This window comes from Accipiter gentilis, chromosome 17 (assembly GCF_929443795.1).
Source record: "Accipiter gentilis chromosome 17, bAccGen1.1, whole genome shotgun sequence".
In the NCBI taxonomy this organism is placed as follows: domain Eukaryota; kingdom Metazoa; phylum Chordata; class Aves; order Accipitriformes; family Accipitridae; genus Astur; species Astur gentilis.
Genome location: NC_064896.1, coordinates 15070204 through 15086005, shown reverse-complemented (window position 1 = coordinate 15086005; position 15802 = coordinate 15070204). Strand labels below are relative to the sequence as shown.

The following is a 15802-nucleotide window of genomic DNA, read 5'->3' as shown; positions in this document are numbered from 1 at the left end:
GATTAAAACCAGCATTTGAAAACAGAAAATGAAATTAAGATTTACTATTTAAAATTATGTGAAGCACTCAAAAAAAAAGGTCTATCATGAAATTGAAAAAATCAATTTTTATCACATACTAATAAGAGGCATTTTATTTTAGTTCACTTCAGAAGTGAAATGCAAGTGAAACCCACATATTTATTGCCACAATTTAAGTCACTTTGTGACCTCTTCTCCCGATCCTCAAACATTCATTGCTGGAAACACTGGTGCAGCATGAAATATCCACTGAAGGACTTCTTATAACAAATTCAGAACAATCCAAAACATTACATAAAAACTACAAGTAAGCAAAACTATTTCAATTGTTAAGCAGGGTATATTTCATAGATATAAGTCATTTTGTTTATGAAGACAGCAGTTCCAACTAATGCTAACTTCTACTGACTCTCTGCTTCCCCACAAAAAGTAATTTCTTTGATTATTAGACAGAAATTGTTTTTGTCTACCTCACAAATAGTTAAAAGATTCCAGCAAGGCTGGTTTTTCTTACAATAGTCCATTCCTATATGGCAGGTTCAGATGTTTCCTAAACATTTTTCATAGCTTTTGAACTAGAGCTCACCTTAAAGAAAGCCACAACCCAACTGAGAAACGAGCACACTACCTTCAAATCAGCTGAAAACACAGGGGCTTTCCTAACACTACTGCTCCACTCTAATTCTTCACATGGGCATTCTTCACAGACCATAGCATTCTGAATTCATACCTTCTTCATATTTCTACTCACCTCTCTGGTAGACAAGTCTTACACTGCATTTTTGCATTTTCACTACAAACTTCAGTAGCCAAAATAAATGCAATGTCAAGTTAATTGGCATGTAAACTGCTGAGCCGAATAAAAGACAAAAATGAATAATACAGTAGAATCTTTAGTGCATTTGCAGAGGTCAACAATCTCTCAGAATTCTGTACTACTGCAGCACCAAGAAACCTTGTGACAAAATAGTTAAGAACTCTGTTAAATCAATCGAACATATAATCATGCTCAATTTATTTTATATTTTCACATACATGTTTTACAAATGATGAAATTCACCAAGAACAGCATTCTCAGCATGTTTCTGTAATTCAGTGTTGCCCAAAACCACCATACAGACCTGATAACCGGTAGAAAACATATTCATTATCATTAATGGAATTCCTGGAAGATGAGATGAAAGGAAAAAAAAGTTAATTTGTCATTAACATTCTGGGAAAAACAAAAATTATTGATGCAGAACTTTATTCTTAAACTGATTCCATCTGCATCACCTCATTTGGAGTTATCACAGTTTATTCAGCTCGCTAATAGAATTTCTTATTGTGCTTCTAATCGTAGAAATCTTAAAAATTCATCAGAAATAAACCATCTGAAATTTACTTTCCAAAGGAAACAAATATAATATTCATTAACAGGCCATTATCTATAAAAACTCACTTTTATTTCTATTCCCCCACCAAAAAAAAAAAAAAAAGTAACAGGCCTATTTACAAGGTACCACATCATAGTTAAAGAAACCACTCAGGAAATAGCTGTATGACAGCCTAAACATAAATTTACAAGTCTTCTCACCTCCCTACACAAACAAAATTCTCTTCTGTACACCAATAATTAAAAAATTCTTGTAGCCTTACTACTCACATTACTTGAAAACACAATCTACAGCTACGTCTTTTTAAGATTTCAGGCAATGCTTAATCCGACTTCCACAAACCACAGTATACTTGAGCTTCTGCTGTCTGCCTACCCCAGTGACACAGGAACAGCACGCTGGTAATCAGAGACACCCCCCAAATTGCTAACTGTAGTTCCCCTATTAGATGCATCCAGGAAGGTGAGCTGTAAAAAACTAAACTCCTGTAGCTCCCTTCTCTCTGACTGCTACTTTTTTGGTGAGGAAGGAGAAAAGTCACTTTATCCATACCCAGAAGCTTCAATTTTCCTCCTGGTTTTCTCTCTTCAGCCTGTCTTATTTATCAGTACCATTTAGTAGTTTGTTTGCAACTAGTTTATACCAATGCTTTCCAACCTTCCCACATCACTAAATTTTACATCCTGTCCACTGCTTACTCAAGAATTTATCCTCCCCAGAAACAGCTGATATATAGAGCTCCATCGTTCGCTTCTTGAGCCTTGCCTGCCTGTCTTTTTCTGCATCTTTCCAAGCATCTCATCACCCAGCTACTCCTATGCTACCAGAACCACAGGTCTGACCAGTAAAAGGACAAGCATTTCAGCCACAATAGCTGACCATTGCTTCTGGTGAATGGGAAAAATAAAAAAACGTGAGCTTCTTTTAAGCAATTATGGTGCAGCAAAAGTTGCAGAAAGAGGACATAGATTTGTGGGGGGCTATTTTAAAGCCCTCAGAAACTCTGTTTGGAACAGTCCATAGTATCCAACATGAACATTGCTTCTGGCCTTTTCAAGTCCATGCTGCTGACTGTTCAAAATGCTTTTTCTCTTTTCTCATTTGTGAACGTATAGACACATCCAAAAATCCACATCAAAAGGCTTTCAGTTCACTACTTACCTACATTTCCAAAACTACTTCATATCTTTCCTTCTCTTCTGCTAACTTTGGTTATGTTATTTAGGCAAACTCAGTTTAAACAGCATTTTCACAAACTTCCAATGTTTGGGGCGTGTTTTTTACTATTGTTATTAGAACTGGAACCGTGACAGCAGATTCTGCCTACCCAGTATGAGCAGCCAGCTACCCACAGACTAGCTACTGGGCCTGGCACCTAGCCCCCCCTGCCCCTTGGCCCCCCACTGCCAACTGGTGTGCAGCGAGCACAGCGAGCCCTCAGGGAACCACTGGTTCAGACGCTGCCGCTGCAGTCCAGCTGCCCTTGGACTTGCAGCCATCCCAAGGGAAAGTCACAGCTGAGACCCCATCTTCTGCATCCAGAGAAGGGCAACAAAGCTGGTGAAGGGTCTAAAGAACAAGTCCTGTGAGGAGCAGCTGAGGGAACGGGGGCTGTTTAGCCTGGAGAAAAGGAGGCTCAGGGGAGACCTTATCGCTCTCTGTAACTGCCTGAAAGGTGGCTGTAGTGAGGTGGGGGTCAGGCTCTTCTCCCAAGTAACAAGTGATAGGACAAGAAGAAATGGCCTCAAGTTGCACCAGGGGAGATTTAGATTGGATATTAGGAAAAAAATCTTCACTGAAAGGGTTATCAAGCACTGGAACAGGCTGCCCAGGGAAGTTGTTGGGTCACCATCCCTGGAGGTATTTAATTTAATTGGCGCTTAGGGACATGGTTTAGTGGACTTGGCAGTGTGAGGGTTATGGTTGGACTTGATCATCTTAAGGGTCTTTTCCTACGTAAAGGATTCTATGATTCCTTACTGTAGTCATTATAGAGGAGTGAATGTTTCCTCGCAGTGAAGAAATCCATCAAATACAAAGGCTATTTAAATCTCATACAAAACTTGAAGACATTTCTGTCAGGGGATGCAACAAGTCTACGGAATTCCTGACAGTTCGAGAACAGCGCGACCTGGAGCAGCTTGTAGTATATCCTTGAGAAGTCTGGAAAGATCCGAGAAAACCAGTACGAAAACAAGATAGTGATAAGAAGAACCGTCCTGACAAACTCACCAATCATGAATTGTTAGTTACTAACTAAGCCAATCATATACTAACACATACTCTGAAGAAGGGGATAAAAAGGTGTGTTAGAACAATAAAGTAGCCATTTTGCGTGATCTATTACTTGTCGTGTCCCTCTCTACCGCGACACATTTCTACTGAAATTCTCTGGATCACCTGGCAAAACCAGTAACATTGTTGCAGCATTTCAAATTGCTCAGTAAGGAAGAGGGAAACTGCCAGAGTTTAAAAATCCATATTACGTGTAAATCTCTAAACATGGACTACTCTGCATCAATATGACAGCTCCTGCGTGGCAAATACTGGGCATTATGTTTGAATGACTTAATCGTATATTTTCATATCTTGTGTTTAACCTTGACACTGGATGTTCTGGGTTAGTAATGTTTACTTCAGGAATAACTGCAATTTATGTTTCTACCTGTGTTGTTTTTTTAATCCTTCAACTGCAATAAAAATGCATAAGCAAAACCAGAATTTCATGCCCAGCAGTCACATACTGAATGCCCAGCAGTCACATGCCACACATGGAAGTATACTAAAAGTCATAAAAGCAAATGCTGTTTTACTTCTTTATCAGAGGACACTGTTACAGACCTCAGTAATTTCATTTTTCCTTCCTCATTCTGTTGTTTCAGTATTTCCTTAGACAATTCAATATTCTCCAAAAGCATGGAAATGCAACTCTCAAGAAAGACTCTTCATCTGGAGATTTAGCTGTCCACCTTCCCAAACAAGTTAGCAGTAAGATGCGAAAAACCAGCCAGTGACACTGAAGAGTATCTATTACACTGATACTAACACCTTGATGAAGTACAGATTTATCACTTCACATTTCAATTGAAAGGACTAAATACACTGTTAAATGAGTATATCAAAGCCCAACTTGATACCTGTAATCTATTTATTAAAAGAATTTCATATAATGATTTTGTTTGAGAGAAGTTAAAATAAGTCATTGATTTTTTAAAATTTTTTTTTTAATATAAATGAGCTCAAACTGAAACTCACAACATAGCTAACTGGAAGAGCAAAAGGAAGAGGTCAGGCTATCTAAAATTGAATATTGGGGGTAATAACACGCACAGTGTTGAAGGAATAAATCTTATTGCTATCTGAAATAGTTTTAGGTATTCAAGTATTTCTGTGCTAGAAAAGTAAAGCACAAAAGTAGCATTTAAAGAACAGCATCAATCTGTGATTTGCAAGGAAGGAAATAAGAACATTTTCTCAAGCCACTTGACAATATCATTGTCTTAACTGGAAAGCAAGGAACAACATTATATTAAAAAAAATTGGCATGTTCACAAATTACTCTCTTTAAATAAAAAATAAAAAAATGAGGGCTGATATCCTGAGATGGTAACAATAAATATTAAGTGTTTGATAACTGTCATCTAAGAAAAATGGGTTTTACCATTTTGCAGCTAACTTATTAATTTAATTTTAATTTAGTCCAGGCAATTCAACATGGTTTTGAACCACCATGTTCTCTGTGGAACAACTGTCTACGTATAGATTTTGTCAGTCTTATCTCACCATGCAAACAGTTAACGTTATACCTCCTGATCTTCAGAAAAATGTAAAGAAAACACTACTAATGCTGCTTTACCAACCAGTGAAAATTACATACAATGAATCACACCCATTAGCATAGTTCTGTCTGCAGATGTGTTTAAACACTCTGCTGAAATAGATCTAACAGATTTGTTATTCTAGGTATTAGGATAAGCCCCATTTCTTTTCCTTTGATCCAAAGGTAGGCATTGAACTCAAGTACTAAGAGGTTAACCTGCAGAGCACACATTTAAAACACCTAAAAATCGGCTTAAATAGACACCTATTTTAAAAAAAAATTACATTTACCTTTTGCCCTCTGATTTACACTGCTTGATAAACAAACAGTGCCTCTAGTTTTTCACTCTTCTCCATTATTTTAATATTAACATATTAACATCCCAAGTTAATCAAAATAATCTTTCTTCTGCCTATAAAAGGGACAAGAGAAATAACTGCAAAAAGCAAAGAACTGAGTAAACATGAAAGTTAACTGAAAGTTGCTGCTCAAGCGTTTTGCTAGTTTGAAGACGGCTGTGAAACTATGGCATTTTTAAACAAATATGCAGCTTGCAAAAAGCCAGTAACTCTACATTTCTTCAGATAAAGTAGAAAATTAACAGCAGCTTTTCTGCTTAGTCATATTTGACAATCACAGTCTATACAGACCTCCTGGAAAAAAAAATAAAATCACCTGTATGTTGCAGAATCGACATGTATTTTCAAAATGTTCAGTACTCTACTCTTAATTCAGGATATTTGGCCTCTAAGAAGTAAATAAAAACATAATAGAAGTCCTCACTTGACAAAGAATTGTAAATAAAATCCAGTGATACTCAAATGCTTTGTTTCAGCAGTATATCCAAATCTCATTTTAACAGTTTTGAGTGTACTTTTTATTAAACTAAAGATAAAACCTTTAAAGATACAGATAAGCAATAAGGAAAACAAGAGTTTAAACAGAAAACTTCAGGCAGAAAAGCACATACCTACTACATATTGGTTACAAGCTTTTATACCTGTCCAGACAAGTCAGTGACGTTCTTGCCAAGTACTACGTGGCAGGCAATCAAAAAGAAAAGGGTTGGGCACTTAACCAGATTCTTCTTGGATATTAACATCTTTAATTACAAATCTGCTTTTAAATTAAAAGTTCTGCTTCTATGGACAATATCTCAGAGCAGACCTTGTAAAACTGTCTAATAATGCTGCAGGAAAAGAAAATTAAACTGCAAATAAAATGAGACTTTAGCCCCATCCTTTACCGTTATGCAAGCCAAGGTCACTAAAAAAAAAAAAAAAAAAAAAAAAAAATTTAAAAAGGCACATCATCTAGGAGGCAGCAACAAAACAAATTAGATTTAACAGTAAATTAGAATATACAGTCATACCAGATAGAATCCAATATGATATTAAGTAAACGTGACACCACATTATTCAAGTTGGTCTTTGCAGGGATGCAGCACTACAACACTTAATCTGTACCAATGCAACGTAAATATTTGAGCTGATGGCAAACTTTGACCAGTAGTGAGGTTAAAACTCATTTTAGTATAATCCATCTGCAGTAAACGGAACGATGGGAAAATACAGGGCATAGAACCCAGGAGAAAAACCTGCACCCATGTACTTCACAGCACACGCTTCTCTCTTCACTGAAGCACTTGCTAAGATTGTTTAGTATTGGCAGACTCGCCTGGAAAAGGTACTTTTTTGTTTTCTCCATTATAAAATACAGAAACATCTTCCATGATATATTTGCCTGCAGATAGGTAATCCTTTTAACTAGGTCCAGTTGCTAAAGAGTTTAATGGCTACTGATAGATTGAAGAAGCAAGGCTCTTCAACAAAACGTGTAGTATTAATATCAAGATTCTGCTGTCCCAAATATTTGAGATTCTCTCTTTTCTGGTAGATAATGGGTAGCAAATAAAACAAAATTATAAGTGTTGAATAGATTATCTACTTCCTCATCTGATGTGGTAGACGTATTGTGCACTTCTAAAAGCAGTCTGAAATGTAACAAAAGATTATGAAAACTATTTTTAAGACTATAGCAATACCTACTTGCTACAACTGTATTTTTAACCTTTACATTTTAGACAGACTTTCAGAAATATTCAAACCCTCACTGCAATATGCAGCTACCTAAAATGTACGCACATGTTCACCTACACACAGATTCAATGAATGCAGAAGTGGACACTACTTCAGGAAAGAAGCTGAATGAAGTTTTTCTGACAGATTCATGTTAAAGAAGCCAGAATGTGTACTGAACAAAACATGGATGCTGGCAGCTCTGGAGAACCAGTTCATACTCTTGTTTCTGAGCTACAGTATAAGCAAGCGGTATAACCCCAACCAGAACAAAAGAAAAGTTCCTCTGTTTCCCAGACAACTTTGATTTTCAGAAGTGCTCAACACCCAGAACAACTTCTCAAGTTAATGAGAACTATGCTTTAAGTGTATGTTATCCTTGCTGGCCTCCTCAGGTAGCCAAAATTCAGTTTTCCAACACATATGGATTTTGGAAGAAAGGCAAACAAGGATTGACAAACCAAGCTAAGTACTTTTTGATGCAGCCTTGCTTTAAAAACAAAAACCAGCACCTCCCCTTACACACTCTTCCCCCCCCTTCCAAGGAATGCACGCAGTGTTGCTGTTCATTCATATACATTGCTGAATCAAACCACACATGGCATTTTACTTATGCACAGTTCCGAGCTTGCTCTTCCAAAGAGCACCCTGCAATTCAGGCAGCACAAATATCATACCCTTTTCCCACTTTCTGGGAGCTAAACTACAAAGTACTTCTTTTGCTGTCTGCAATCATCAGCAATCTCTTGCCTCAGTACAAATCTATCAGCATTTACTGGACCTTTAATGAGTGATGTCTCTTTTTAACTGTCATCAAAAAAGAACACTTAATTGTTTCCCCCACTCGAATGAAACATAGCTACTGTATCTACCCAGCAGGTCCAATATTCCCAGCTCAATTCTGTTCACAATCTAGAACAAAATATATTAAACAGGCCGTCTGATCAAGCCCTGAACTGGACAACAAAGGACAAGAGGAGAGATACAGCAAAACCCATGCAAACAATACTATTAACTTTTACTGTATAAACTTCTTTTTTCCCATTGCCCAAATGGAACACTTTCTTACAAGAAGTTTAAAAATAATAACAAAAAGCACCAACACGGATTGATCCCCATCCTGGCAGTTTTTCTCCTGCTACCTAATTTCGGGCCAGTGAACCAGTAGAGGCCGCCCAAGACCGTCTGTCTCTTCTGCAGAACTGCAGGATGGGACAGCTTCTCTGCCCTCGTATTTCAACACAAAACGCAGTTCTAGCATTTTTTTTTCCACTTCTCAAATTCATATCCGTTTTCACACCCGTACAAATTACCTTCATGAAGTCTAGTCCGTTCAAGGGCAACTCCTGACAGAATTCTATTAACCACTCATAATCTGCAGATTACTGCATATGGTGTCTCTCAAGACTTATCTGAACTAGAGCTTTACCCATTGCTGCAGAACCAGTCCAGGTTTCTTCCCCTAAAAGTTTCTCCATGATGTTTTACAGCACACAAAGTCCTTTCATTTTGCCAGAGACTATCCTCAAATTTGCTACTGATGGTGTAAACATCTTCACTTTTGGTTGGTGAAGTTCTCATGTGGTTCCAAATAATAACTTCTATTTACAGCAGGCCGTGAAACACATACAGTAAGTCGTGCTTTAGCCCACCTAAACATCCACTAAAAAGAAACAGTCTGCGACATCCTACTAGGAGTGCGGAAGGCAGGAATTTCTGCAGGGCAGAAGAAAGCTGTTGATTACATTTATTAATGAGATTATAAAACAATCTTCTCAGATAATCAAAAGGACTGAACTCAGTCTAGTGGCCTCTTCCCCTCTAGGCATCTGTGATTAAATAATCATTAATTGGATATTGACTGTAGCCCACACCAGGCGAATCTCAGCTCTTGTATGGTTTTCAGTGACATGGTATCTAAATGTATGCATTTGGCACAGCAGAATCAAAGTTACAAAGGCAGACTTCAATTTGGTGTTCGCCAACTTCTGTGGGTTTTGCTCATTTACTGTTGCCAAATACTTGAAGCACATACCATGCATATTTCCTACATACAGTAAAAGCTAAATAAAAGCATTAAAGAATAACACTTGCAGCTGCAGACTACTGCTATGAACAATGGCGATTTCGTAAAAAGTTCTGTTTCTTGTACATCTACTGTTACCCAAAGAAGAGGCCAAGTTGAACTAAAAACTGATTTCAGAAATAAATAAACAAAGGGTTAACTTCAGGTATTTAAGTGCTAATTTCCACTTTTTTGTTCTTAATTTTAGGCCACAATTTAAACGTTGTATTACCTTTGAGACGTGCAATATTATTGCAGCATTGTAAAACAACCTCTGTAGCAGCAGTACACTTTTTTTAAACATACTTTAATACAAGCTGGCTAGGTATCTAATACTGGAAAAATGGATCCTTTCACATAAATAGTCATCTCAATCTTCCAATGCTGTAAGAAGGTAACAAAAACAGCATTCCAGACTTTCATAGCTTTCCAACATCCCTAACTCTTTTGGATGATCAGAAAAAGATAATAAGCAAATGCAAACAAAAGCCTGAACTATAATGCATACATGCACTGTTTTTCCATCAGTCACTATTTTCCCTGCATGTCACATCTCCTTCCCCAAAAAGAGAGTCTGCCAACCACTTAGGACTTCACATCAGCAACCCAACTGCCAGAAACAAACCAGAGCAAGCATTGAGTCCTCATTCAATTTCTCATTCAGTGCTCAGCAACAATATCCTTTCTGCACTGACTCTTAACATAAAGCAGTTGCCCGACAAACACAAGGTATTTCAAAAACATCAGCAGAGAAAACAAAACAAAAAAGAGATGGAAAACAGTAGCGCAAACTGTCCTCAGCACTCAAAGTCAGAAAACGTTAACATCCGTGACACTTTTAGGCAAAGAAACATCCACTCTTATGATCATGCCTAAATCAATATTCCTCTCAAAATAGATCGAAGGTTGGCATACCAAGCAAATTGAACACTCCATTTTTTTTGTTTTAAAAAAAAAAAAGTTAAATAGCTGGTTTTACATATTTTTATCACTCAAAGAAAAGAGGAAATAAGTCACATTGACTAACAAATTCTAACAGTTCACAAGCAATGGTGACAAAATTGCAACCTTTCATAACTAGTATCTATATTGAGAATAGCCGATCACGCCATGCCTTTATTTGATTGAGACTAACAAAGATGCTGACACTATGTATGCGGAAAGACATAAAATTGTACAAAAAGTTACCACATTTTCTCCCTAGGACAAACTATTTAAGTTGCAAATAAGCCACAAAATAAACAGTGAGATGCTACAAAAATACCAAATGGAGATCTGGAAAAATCAGTTTCTACATCATTTATTTAATGTTTTATTTAGTGATTTTAGGATAAAAGACAGGACTGAGCTAATAGGGTTTGCCACTATCAAGAAAACCTGAAGAACAATCAGAAGAGAGAAAATCATTCAGGAAGACATGGATGTGCATAAATGGGAAGAACTAGAATGTAGCTTCATACGTGGCTTCCTAATATAAACTATAGTCTTAAAAGTTAAAGCAGTAAAGGCAAAGAAAGAACTGGATATATGAGGCAATTGGTAGCAATCACATGTGCTGTCAGTGTGGGCAAACAAGCTAAAATGCAGAAAGCTAAGAAATTTTTAGAGCCAAGAAAGCACTTTTGTTGTTTGAGAGTCTCACAAAAGCTCATTCCAGCATACGATTCTGTTCACTCACATGCAACAAAGATGACTTCACATTGCAAGAGGGGCAGAGAACTACAGGATAATCAAACAGATGGAGACACAGACAGACACAAAAAAATAAACCCATTATAAACCAGAGCACGTTAATTTGGAAACCTTCTATCCATCAGAAGTAGAGTTCTGGAAATTTTCAAACTCCCAGTATGTGGAAAGGGGAGGAAAAACTTACCTGGTTTTGATATTAACCTTGATCAGCTTATAAACCTTTGTTTTACTACATGATCTTTCAAGGTTGTCCATAACATTGAAAGAAGTAGTAAAGACAGGGAAGTAAATGGACACAGGATTAATTAAAAAAAAATTTTAAGTCAAAGACAGCTCACATCCAATGTTTTATCTAACATTTTGATTACTGCTGTACCAGAAATCAGTTATGTAAGTAGAGTTAGTTAATATGCATTTAAATAAAATGTTTGATACTATCCCCCCCATTAAATTATTTAAAATACAAATAATCCTTAGTAATACTTTAATTTCATTAAAGAAATAACACTTGAATTATATTTAAAATAGAAATAAGACTTACAAGATACATAAAGAAATTGACCAAAAAGGAAAAACTACGATAGGTTGTATTAAAAGTGCAAATTATCACAAGAGAGAACGGTTACTCAGAGCATTCATCCTGAGACCCTTCAATAACTTAGTAGCCAAGGAGCGAGAACGTGCTCATGAAATTTCTGTAGATTACACCACACTGAAAACTATCGCCAGTAAAAAGAAGACCGGGTAGTAATACAGAAGAGCCCATGGTTTTTGTGAGCTGGGATGCCAGAAAATGGAATTTAGTAGTACAACATGTGAAATCACGTTTAGGGACCAGGGACCTTTTCTATAAGCTGAGAACTCATCACATGGAAGCAACATAGGAGGAATGAACAGAACAGTGAGGTATGGAAATCCTTGTCTAGGGATGCTGATATTTACATGAGCACAAGGGGAGTGCAATATGCTCATGGAAGAAAAACTAAAGACTGGCCCAGGAAGCCTCTGAGCTGAAAATAGAGAGGCTAGAGCAGTGCTGGGGGAACTATCATCACTGAAGAGGACACTACTAGATCAGGTGAATCTTTGGCATGAAGCAGTACAGCTGAACAGATTTATGTCAAAAAAATTGCTATTGCTCCTCACAAAACTTTGCTTGGCTAAAGATGGTTGAGTTTATCCAATTGCTCTGTAAAATACACAGTCCATTGCAAATTTCATTTCCTGCAGCGATTCCAGTTCAAGCTAAAGGATGCTATCAGCACAAGTTACGACAATGCACAACAAACAACTATAATTTAACAGATCAGAAATTAAAAGTTTTGTAATGAGAATCGTCTTCCAAATAGAGCAGCTGGGAAAAGGAATCTAAGCTGTTCTAAAATTGCACCAATAAGCTTCTGGAAAAGGACAGAAAAACAAATAGATACATTCCTACAAAGAAGAAAGAAGTTTGTGTTGATGTATCTGTGTAAAGGATCTGTTTACACTACGTTTACAGACTGTACAGCTACCATATTTTAGAGTTCCACCAGTCACCTCCGTAACCAGACGAACTTTTATTCCTTTCCTTCAACGTACTGGCAACAGTGAAAGGGTGGCTGCTGTAAGCAGTATTCAACTGCTCTCCAACACCTTGCTGCTATATTCTGTTTGTGAGTTGAGAGCTAAGCTAACTGCCCATTCCAGCACTGTAAGCAATTCTCTGGCTCAGGGAAAACAGGGACTGATGGGCTTTTTCCTCCTTTGTAGGGAAAAAAGGACATTTTAGGATCATCTAGGCATTTATTTAACAAACATTCTACCGTGCGAGGTACTTATGATGCGTTTAGTCAATCCCTCGTTCACCTAGCCCAGTATCATTCTAAAGTTTGATCTTTACTAAAAACCTGAAGTTTGTCAAAGGTTTTGAGGTATACTCTGCAGGCATTTCAGAACTAGAGATCTGTGACACAGTTGTCAGCAGTTACCGGGGACTGTACTTAATGACCTGGGTTAACCAGTCCAGTCCAGCATGGGAGCAATAACGTAGTCCGAGTGTTTTCCAATCCTTTTCTGTTAGTTTCACTGAATTTGTCATGCATTTAGATTTCCAAAGGAAAATGCAAAGACATCGTAAGTGACACACAACTCTATATCCAGGATGTACCGGAGTTTTACTGATTTGATTAAATCTCTACTTGTACATCAGTGTTTACACTTGTAAAAGCCTTATATATGTAATGTTTGAAAGAAGCTGTCTTAATTGTCCTATTTTACCGCAACATGCTTGCATCTCATAGAATAAAAGGGCCTTAACAGGCAGCACATCTCAAGGTTTTAGCTGTTCTCTGAATAAGATATCCTACAGAAAAGATACAACAGCCACCACCAACCCAGGCAAGGCAAGTTCATCTGTTCAACCCCATCTCTGGGAAGAAACGCTGAAAGCCTTTCACTTGCAAGACTTGCCAGCGCTGCATCCACAGCCACGAGTCATTTAAATTAAAAATAATAATTTTAAAAAAAAAAAAACCACAACAACAACAAAACACACAAAAAAACCACCCAATCCACCTTGAACCATGACCGGTGTTTAGCGATGCAACGCTCCACCTGCCGCAAACCGCACTTTAAATACCAGGAACGGGGGGGGGGGGGGGGGGGGGGGGGGGGGGGGAAGAAAAAAACAACAAAACTGAAGAGCCGCCTCCGGGGAAACCTGTTGCTAGCCACCGAGAGAGCGCGGCAGGCGGGGGGTGGGGGGGGATCCCCGCACCCCGCCGCGCCCGGCCGCCAACTTTCCCCATCCGCCGCCGAAACCGCACACCTCGTTGTCACTTTCCCTCGCGTCGACTGTTAATTAAAGCGGCGGACGTGCCGGGCTGGTGAAGGAGGGGGGAGGTGGCAGCGGCCCCTCACTCCCGCCTCAGGCGTCCCCGCGGGCGGGCCGGGGCCGGGGCCGCGGCCACCCCCCGGCAAGGGCGGCGCGGGGCAGGGGAGTACTCACTCGATGAAGTAGCTGGCGCCCTCCTCCGAGAAGCCCTCCTCCCATCCGCGGGGCAGGTCTGCGAGGGAGAGGGGCAGAGAGAGGGAGAGAAAGAAAGCGAGCGCGGAAGGAGGGGTGAGAACTTCGCCCGCGCCCCCGAGGTGCCTCCCCGGCCGCGGAGGGGTGGGGGCGGGGGCGCTGTGAGGAGGGGGAGCGCAGCGGCCGTTAAGGCGGCGCGGCGCCCCGGCAGCCTCCCCGCCGCCCCCGGGCACCCACCTGAGCGGATCATGTGGCCGGAGTTGACGGGCTCCCCGGTGCGAGGATGCAGCCAAGTGGTGGTGCGGGTCAGGTCGCTGGGAGGGGGGTGGGGAGAAGCGGAGAACATGCACCTGTTAGTGACTGCGTGCGGCCGGGCGGGGAGCGGGGCCACCCTCCGCCCCCGCACCCCCTCCCCCGGCGCCCCCGCCCGCCGGCGCCCCCTTACTCGATGAAGAAGACTCGCCCGTCCTTGCAGACGCCGTAGGACCAGTGCTCAGGTAGAGTGTCCCGCCCCACCGCCGCCGCCATGTTCGCCGTGCGCGCAGCCAGCCAGCCAGCCGGCCGGGGAGGGGGTGCGGGCGGGCGGGCGGGCGGCCGGCCCTCGGCGCCCAGCGCCCGGCTCTGCTCGGCAGCGCCACCGCGGCCGCCGGAGGCGCGGCGCCCTGGTGCGGGCGAGGGGCGACCCCTCCCGCCCCTCGGGAGGCCGGCGCCTGCCCCGGGCTAAGCCGCGGAGAACCCGCGGGGGAAGGGAAGGCGAGGGGGGGCGGGAGCCTGAGGTGGCGCCGGCCGCCTTTGTCCGCCGCTGCCCCGCGCCCGCCCCCTCACCCCCAAGTCCCGCGTGGGCTGGTGGCCTCGTCCCCTCACGCCCCGGCGGAGCCGCCCGCCCTGGGGAGTCGCGGGGCGGCGCGGCAGCCACCCCTCACCCCCCCCGGGGGCCACCGCCGAGGCGCAGGGCACCGAGGGGACGGGGCGGCGGGAGCCGGCAGCGTACCGCGCGGGCAACGGCGGCTCCGCGGCCTGACGGGGAGGGTGCGCATCCTTAAAGGCGCTCCGTGAAGAGGCCGGATGAATCGGCTCCGGTCTCGGCGTCCGAGCTACCGTCCGGAACGTGTCAAAGGGGAGGATGAGTACGGGTGTGACGGCACTCGGCTTCCACCGTGGCCCGGGGTACACTCTCACCGATGGCGGAAGGTGAGGAGAGAAAGGCCGCGGGGACTTTGAACCTCGGGTGCGAGGGACGATCGCTGCAAGGTTAAAAGATAGCAGAGAGTCAGTAACGGGCAGTTGGCAAAGTAGAGCTGTCGCCAGTACTGCAAGGGACCCGTGCCAATCCCTATGTTCACCAGTGACCTAGAAAAGGAGGGAGTGGTAACGTGAGGGAGCCTGCTAGGTGAATTTAAGTTACGCATTACTCCCTCCCAGCTCAGACCTGTGACACCTTAAGTTCTCTGCCGGTGCTGGTGCACGGGGAAGCTACGGCGAAGGACAGAGTTAAATGCTCCAGGCAAAGCTGCAGCCCGTTGAGAATGTGGTTTGGGTGGGACAGGCAAAGGGGTGCTGCGGCTGGGCTGCCACACAGCAGGGCCTTCTGCTTCTTCCTACGGTCCTCTGCGCCAGCCAGCACAGCGATGGTGGGTCCCAGGTGAGGAGTCCCAGCCTGTGCCTCCCAGCATCGGCTCAGCAGTGACGATAAGTGCAGCAGAAGAGGGGGACTGGGAAAGCCAAAGTGGTGGTCACGGTGGG

The 15802-nt window shown here is 41.9% G+C and overlaps 1 protein-coding gene across 6 annotated transcripts in view; it reads right to left on the bottom strand.

Annotated features, from left to right (window-relative positions):
• Nucleotides 1-14939, bottom strand: part of PLEKHA7 (pleckstrin homology domain containing A7) — a 167090-nt gene extending 152151 nt beyond the window's left edge. For all 6 annotated transcript variants that reach the window (XM_049819833.1, XM_049819829.1, XM_049819830.1 and 3 more), the window contains exons 1-3: nucleotides 14505-14939; nucleotides 14297-14373; nucleotides 14042-14099 (exon numbers count right to left, since the gene is read on the bottom strand). In XM_049819833.1, the coding sequence (XP_049675790.1) occupies nucleotides 14042-14099; nucleotides 14297-14373; nucleotides 14505-14587 (218 nt within the window). In that variant the 5' untranslated portion in view covers nucleotides 14588-14939. The remainder of the gene's footprint in view (nucleotides 1-14041; nucleotides 14100-14296; nucleotides 14374-14504) is intronic.
• Between the last annotated feature and the right edge of the window lie 863 nt (nucleotides 14940-15802).